This window comes from Argopecten irradians, chromosome 4 (assembly GCF_041381155.1).
Source record: "Argopecten irradians isolate NY chromosome 4, Ai_NY, whole genome shotgun sequence".
NCBI classification, from domain to species: domain Eukaryota; kingdom Metazoa; phylum Mollusca; class Bivalvia; order Pectinida; family Pectinidae; genus Argopecten; species Argopecten irradians.
In genome coordinates, this window is record NC_091137.1 from 18,011,966 (window position 1) to 18,020,654 (window position 8,689).

General features: G+C 34.6%; 1 protein-coding gene across 1 annotated transcript in view; it reads right to left on the minus strand.

The window, feature by feature from the left end:
- Positions 1-449: 449 nt before the first annotated feature.
- LOC138320816 (FMRFamide neuropeptides-like) overlaps positions 450-8,689 on the minus strand; it is a 24,535-nt gene continuing 16,295 nt past the window's right edge. The window contains exon 2 of the mRNA XM_069264057.1: positions 450-1,005. Within this exon, the coding sequence (XP_069120158.1) occupies positions 599-1,005 (407 nt within the window). The 3' untranslated portion in view covers positions 450-598. The remainder of the gene's footprint in view (positions 1,006-8,689) is intronic.

An 8,689-nucleotide genomic window follows, 5' to 3' on the forward strand; every position in this document is an offset into this window, starting at 1 on the left:
ACAAAAAACACAACAATACAATGCGATGACGTCATCACTTTATCACGATTTATATTTCCATCTCTTATATATATGTTACCCTTCTCTAGTTATATTTTGATAACGTTTTTGAGGTCCGTTTTAGTAGAACATCCGAATATGTAGTTGGCTGTATTGAGATGATTATCTAGCAAACGTAATGTTTTGTCAATATCTACTAAACGAGATTCCTTCACCAGTAAGAGGATAACGGTGATGTACACAAGTTTGGAGACATAAAACTGTCTTCACAAAAGTCATTCTCTGTGATGAGGTATGTAATACAAACGCTCCACTAGGTTCAAAGTTCACACCTCAGATATACATGACTTGGAAAGTAGTACTATGCGTCATTTTCTACATATTACGTTATTTTGCCATAAATTCCAAATATTGATTAATTCTACTCCATCCAAACGAGACGACCCCTATTTACACAAACAAAGTACCAAACAGTTATATACACATGTGATCATTTAGCTGAAGATGGTCATCTGAAGAAATTGTTTAGTCTACATGTCACCACAGAATTTCTCTTCTGTTTTAAAAATATAGGTTTATCTATATGCTTTTACAGACTCTATTTTTCTAAATATTCCTCCTCCCGTCCGAATCTGAACGGCGTGTGTGGTTTATCTGCGCTCCTACCATACCGGAAAAGAGCTCTCCTTTTTCCAAATCGGAATAATGTTCCTCTTTTGTCGTCACTTCCGGCATCAGCATAATCTTCGAGGGGCAATTCCATGTTTTCATCTTGGTCGTCGAAACGTTTTCCATAACGAAGAATTGACCTTCTTTTGCCGAACCGGAGCAGACTACCACGCTTTCCAAACCTCAACAGACTTCCTCGTTTTCCGAACCGAAGAAGGCTTCCCCGTTTGATAATTTCGGCTAAGTCCTCGTCGGAAAGATCGCTGTATGGGTTGTAGCCTTCATATTCTATATCTGGGGCCATCCTCTTCTTAATTTCTGATTGGTCAGAATCAACTGAAAAAGACAAAGAGGTATATAGTTAATTTCACGTAGATATAATTGCTTTTAAAGTTAATTGAAATAAAAATCACCATGTCTTCATTCAAGATGATTTATACAACATTTGAAACGGTTTAGATGCTGTGTTTTCTAGCTGTTCAAGTTTAAAAAGTGATAGATAATTTTTTTTGTCGTTAATGGAATATGTAGACGGATGCTTTGATGAGACATTGTAAATGATATATATTAACTCAAAACTCTAATTTACTGAGAGTCGAATACATAGAGATATATGCAATTTTTGATCCACTGGGTAGATGTCAAGATAAAAATGTTACATGTAATATTTGATGTTTCTCTTGCCATTCCGATAGTATTCCGACAATAAAGCGGTTAATGTAAAAATACTTATGCTCTCTACGAAACCGAGTAAAAAAGCGTACTGTTATTGTTTGGGAAGCGTTTGAGGGAAAATGACAACTACATTGACGCGATTACTCATCGCTAAAACTAGCGATTCATATTGCACCATTTGTATGTTATCAGTACGCCTATACGTTTGCCATAGATATATGGATAGTGGTTAAAACAATAATGTTTATAACAATAGTGGTTATAACAATAGTGGTCATAACAATACTGTCAATAACAATAGTGGATAACAATAGTGGTTATAACAATAGTGGTTATAACAATAGTGGCTATAACAATAGTGGCTATAACAATAGTGGTTATAACAATAATGTTTATAGCAATAGTGGTTTTAACAATAATGTTTAAACAATAGTGGTTATAACAATAATGTTTATAACAATAGTTGTTATAACAGTAGTGGTTATAACAATAGTGGTTATAACAATAGTCGATAACAATAGTGGTTATAACAATAGTGGTTATAACAATAGTGGTTATTACAATAGTGGCAATAACCAAAGTGGTTATAACAATAGTGTTTTTAACAATAGTGGTTATAACAATAGTGGCAATAACAATAGTGGTTATAACAATAGTGGTTATAACAAAAGTGGTTATAACAATAGTGGCTATAACGATAGTGGTTATAACAATAATGTTTATAACAATAGTGGTTATAACAATAATGTTTATAACAATAGTGGTTATAACAATAATGTTTATAACAATAGTGGTTTTAACAATAATGTTTAAACAATAGTGGTTATAACAATAATGTTTATAACAATAGTTGTTATAACAGTAGTGGTTATAACAATAGTGGTTATAACAATAGTCTATAACAATAGTGGTTATAACAATAGTGGTTATAACAATAGTGGTTATAACAATAGTGGCAATAACCAAAGTGGTTATAACAATAGTGTTTTTAACAATAGTGGTTATAACAATAGTGGCAATAACAATAGTGGTTATAACAATAGTGGTTATAACAAAAGTGGTTATAACAATAGTGGTTATAACAAAAGTGGTTATAACAATAGTGGCTATAACAATAGTGGTTATAACAATAATGTTTATAACAATAGTGGTTATAACAATAATGTTTATAACAATAGTGGTTTTAACAATAATGTTTAAACAATAGTGGTTATAACAATAATGTTTATAACAATAGTTGTTAAAACAATAGTGGTTATAACAATAGTCGATAACAATAGTGGTTATAACAATAGTGGTTATAACAATAGTGGTTATAACAATAGTGGCAATAACCAAAGTTGTTATAACAATAGTGGATAACAATAGTGGTTATAACACCAGTGGCAATAACAATAACTATATCGTTTGCATAGGAGCAGAAAAGGAGATATTTTGAAAATTGCATTGGATTAAGTTAAAACATTTTTTTTGATTTTCTAATTTTAAACATATTTGTTAAATATTTCCGAAATGTATTTTAACATGATGTTAGAATTATCCAGACTTTAAATTTTGAAAATTAATTGTTCATATAACAAACGAAACGCTTTATTAGAACCCTGTCTGCCAAATGAACTCGTTAATCATTCTTTATTAAGCTTTCAGTTCTACTTTAAGACACAGCGCTTATACATATGACATCAAACATTTGACTTTACGACTGTTGAAGTCAACTTTTGAAACGATATTGTTTGGCAATCACAATGTCAAAGAAGTAGCTTTGTAAAATGTTCAAAGTATTTTGATTTTGAAATTATTTTTATTGGTGTGTTTCCCTCATGGTAGTGGCAGTGTTTAAACAGTAGAACCAAGTACCTATGGTTATATGCTAATCTAATGATCAAAAGGTTTCCTAGCTAAACACGTGTCCATGCGCGTCCAACTCTGTACACGTGACCCTAACGACATGACAATAGTTTACGCTTTGTAAGTGACCCTTGTTTGGAGTGCACGTGTGACGTTCATACAAATATAGAGTGGACAGTACCGGCGATAGACCATCCTATGGATTCCCGAGAGGTTCCCTATCAAGGGTTGTTGATCGTAAGAATATTAGGTTTCACAACACGGAGGGGTAATGTTACTAACATAAGTCTACGATAAGGATATGACGATATGTCAGATGTCATACAGTTACGGATTCTGTGCGGTGTTTCGCAAATTTTGGTTGATAACAAAAAAAAATTTCATTTCTCATTCCGTCATGAAATTAAAATTACCTTGTTTTGCCCACGTGTTAAATGCTTTCAGTTAAGGCTTTATTGTAACTTTTCGATGAAAAATCCAAATTAAGATTTCTTTTGGTTTTAGGTGTAAGATTTTTCAATATGAATAAAATCTAAACAGGTGTTCATCTCGTACCATTGTCCAATGTTTGTCCGAACTCATTTATTATGGATAAAATATTAATGTAACGTGTGGTTTTTCTACCTGATTAATGATTTTTAACATACAGTATTTAGAAAATGTATGTTAAACGGCGTTACAGTACATTTGAAAAGGTCACTCATCTAAGAGTTGAAGAACATTAAAAGAGAGTTTGAAATCAGATATTCGTCGATCGACAAGCAACAACTCATCATTAATATCAATAGCATCTCTTTATTGTTCTGCTCAGTGACAATACTGTTTTAATTGGTATTATTCCATGTACTTTAAATGACAATGGTTGAGAAAATGGTTACAGAATTCCACATTAACACACCAATTTGTGTGAATGCGGAGGCCCCAGCTAATTATTCGATCGAATGTGGACAATTAAAAGCGTAAATAAAAAGTAAGCAGAAAAAGTGTCGATGTATATCACGTTTTATTTGACTTTTGTAGAGGACGTGCCTGGGAATTACACAACAATCGATGGACGGTAGATGTATCCTATTTGGTGATTTTAACAATGGCATTGTATTACCCTTATCTAGTCGTTAGGAAGTGACAATGAATACTTCCCCGACAACAATCTCATCAATTTGTATACAACTGATACGTCAATGTCATTGTTTAGGTTATATATCTCTTTTAAGTTCCAAAATATGTTAATAGTTATGGAATATTTCCCCTCTCCGGAGATATTTGTAGAAAAACTATGTTTGGCAATACATATAAAGGGGAGTGGGATAATAATATTATTTCGTATCAAGTAAATTCCTAGTGATGAAAATGGCTGTGGGCGATAATGTTTTATATGTTTTTAACTTTGTATAATTTTTTCGTAAATGGCAGGGCTAGAGACTTATAATTAATCTTTCAAGTACATTTCACATAAACTAAAATTTGATTAAAGCACATATGATATTCCCCTCGTAGTAGGAATCGATAAATACACCCCCATTGGATTTTAAATGCCAATCGGATGGCTAATTAGTTACACGGCATATCTTTATATATACGAGACCCTGTGGGCCATATCATAGCCTGAGGACACCTGCTTCGAAATTCTCAGCTTTATGATGAGTGTTTTATCGAACAATTAATTTGCTTGCTAAACGGCAGCGAATCTTTGTCATGTAATTAAACCTATTTGTTTTTTTTTTAATTGCTATTTTAAACTGCGTGTCTTAATTGGCTCTACCGTGACGTCATTACGACTTTGGATTTACGGTTTGCGGGAGGATGACTTTTCACTAATCTTGTGAACCTCATTAAGTAGCCCCGTACTTAATTGTATGTTAGCCCCCCATCGCTTCAATAAACATAATGTAATCATATATTCTGTCCAATTTGTGTTAACATGTTGCCCTCTCAAATACGGCTTTATATCGCACTTTTGTAGGAACTTGCTTACAAGGTTAACAGAACTCGTAAGTCCTTAATTCTTAAGAAGGGGACATATATCGGCCATTAAACATGGAAAGGGCGTGGAATAGATAGGGAGAGTAGCACTTTACATCCCAAAAATCATAAAAAACAGTATTTCAGAAAGAATGGAGCTCCTCTGTGTATGATAACAAAGAAAGCTGAAACCAAATAGGCCTAATTATCTTTTCGAATAATATAACGTCACCAAGTTGACATTTTCAGTATCTAACGTAAGTGATCCACCACAAGTCCGGTGTGACTTTGTTAACAGAAGCCAATTACTGAAGTGGAATCAACAACACGTAGTGTGCAAGGAGATACAGCCTGATGACGGCTAACATGATCTCATGTTACAGTTCGTTTTGTGATCCTGGGGCACACTCGACCAATGTTCGGCCGTAGGCATGTTTATGTGTTTGATTCAATAAACGTCCTCATAACAGCCAGGGTCATGTAAGGATAGCTTCGCATACATGTGATGTATTGCGTGTATGAATTGCGTGGTGTATGTTTTGGGGGACTACGGTATATTCGAGTTGTGTCTTCTTGTATAGTGGAACTGTTGCCTTTTTTTAGTGCTATATCACTGACGCATGCCGTCGAAGACACCAAGCAACACACCCCACCCGGCCACATTATACTAACAACTGACGAACCAGTCGTCCAACTCCTTTATGCTGAGCGCCAAGCGGGTGAAGATACTACTATTTTTAAAGACGTTGATGTGTCTCGACCAGGGGACAGAACCAACAGTCGTCCTCAGAATGGCGAGCACTCAACAGATGGCCAAAAGTGAGGCGGTGTCAAGGGAGACGTTAAGCAGAACTAAGGAAACAAAGTTAGGAGGAAGAGAAAAGATAACATCTTAAATTTAGTCGCCTTTTATTATTAATTCAACTGAGGCAACAGGTAGAATTTAACGTCCTTCCTATCGTCAGAAAAAAATGGTTCCGAAGAGTTTGTATAACGGTTGGTATGTACCGTAGCAGAAGACGCTGGATCTTCTGTAGCACACGGTTCTATAACTTAGTACAGTATTTTATGTGTCAATATTTATCTTATTTACATCAAAATTTGTTCAAACGACTATATATTTATGACACAGGTTTTAATTTTACACTTACTTTCGGGTTGTAGTCCTGTCCAAAGCCAGAAATCAAAGAGACTGATTGTTAAACAAATTATAAATTGTACCTGCTGCCCCTATTGCATGATCGTAAAAGGTGACTAAATTAAGGATCTTTTCTGTTCTTCCTAACTGGCTTTCTCCTTTCTAATGCCTCCCTTGGCACCGCCTCACTTTTGGCCTTGATTTAAACGTTCGACCCTGTGAAGATGGTTCTTGGTTACGTCTCCTGGCCGAGATATACCAAAGTCTTTCTGCTCTTCCTTAGCGCCCAGCATACAGAAAGTTGGGCGACTGGTTCGCTCGTTATCTGTATAATGTGAGCGGATGGGGTGTGATATTCGGCAGCATGCTTCAGTGATATAGCACTTTAAAAAGGGCAATAGTTCCACTATACAATAAGACACAACACGAATATACCAGTCTCATAAAATACACACCCGCACTTCATACACGCAACACACCGCATACACGGGAAGCCGTCCTTACATGATCCTGATTGTTAATATGACTTTAATAAATAAACCCAACCAAACCAAAACACTACATCTATGTTTTTTCTGCAACAATTAAGATTAAAAGCCACAGAAAGAAATTTATACTCCAATCCAATTAATTCAAATATTATTTGGCAAAAGTGGAGAAACGACAAAATGCAGGAAGTACGATTTCACAGTGGCGATGACATTAATTTATCAACTACATTTGCTCTTAGTAGGTAAATAAAGAAAATAACCCGATACAGGGAATTATCAAGACAGCCAACTCGTTGAAGTGGTATAGCGCAGTGTCTTTATGACGTGGGAATTTTTTGTAAACACAATTACGCATTCAGTAAATGTTCCTTTTACATAGAGTCATATAACAAGGTCTTAATAGGATTTCAGGAAATAATTTGCCATTAAATTGACTAAACCGTGCGTGCCCTGTTTGAATTCCCTCTAACATTTGCAATAACCTCAAAAATGCCCTTGGTATTGAAAGAAAGCAAAGATTTACATCCGAATCTATAAAAGATCGACATGGGCCTTATCAAAGGACCTGTAATAAAACATGTCGGCACTGCTTCAACGTTCAGGGATTTAAGGCTCTATGTTAATTGACGAACTAACGAGGAAATGAAGTCTGTGACATACTGTTATCGTGAAATGTCATGTCTCGTCTCTTAAAGCAAAATATATGTTCTTTGTGCACCAGCAAATTGATATCCATCATTGTCGGTAGGACATACATCTGAACTAGTCAGTGGTTACCATGCTACTGCTACTTACATCACGGTGAAAACACGATGATTAGAATCGATTGTTCTCGTTTTGTTTCTGTGATCAAAGTATTTCTGTAGATTTTTCCCATTGCTATATCTAAGACATACATTAGTCTAATAGGTTTTTCATTTGAAATACAACTTCAAGATACTTATTACATTTTCAATTATGGTTGGCCGAAAGCGTAATGGAATACAGAACGTCTTGTCCTGTCATTTTGATTTTGGTGACTTTTTTTTAAATAATGAAATCAAGTCTTCTATATGGTCGAGTTCCAATTTGTATTAAACATTCACCTACATATCCTACACGTTGCGTCATACCGTATAATCGGATACTTTTTATGGATAGATTTAGTTTGCGATTTGGCAGGACATTACTTTTGTCGCGAAAATTTGATCCGTGATTTATTTATTTATTTATTCATTTTTTGAGGGGGAGGGGATCGTTAAACAGATATACCCTGACAGGTAAATTAAAAAAAATTCTTGTTATAAGATTAAAAAAGAAAATAGCATGAACCATTTGATCCGTGATCATATCCGACTATACGGTGTAACACAGATTTGATATACAATTGTAGCATCTAGCGCGGGCCAATGAAGGAAATTGAAAATGTTTATCTCTCCTCCTTCCCTAACACGTTCTTGCTCTTAATTGGAAGACTACATGATTTCTTGATTAATTAAAATACCAAGGCAGAATTTAATCTCAAAATTCTTTTTAAAAGAGAATACCAGTAAATATTTTGTGATTTTGATTTCATTGTAAGTTAATAAAGATAATTATTACAATCATAGAAGGTTTTATTGGAGGGTAAAGATAAATGTTACCAAATATCGTGAGATTTATATGGGACATTAACATGCCATTATTTCAACATATCAAACATTTATAACCATTATCCATACGGCGATATACCATGGTAACGGCGTCTTTTTGTCACGAGAATTGATATTACCAATGTCTATTGCAAGGATAGTGGTTGGATATATCCGATTGTTACTAATCCGAACATGTTAAGCGTCTGCATAACATCATTATATCACGTGACATCCAGTCGTGACACCACTGACATTGACAGACAGCTGAATGACTTCAAAGACAATGATAAACA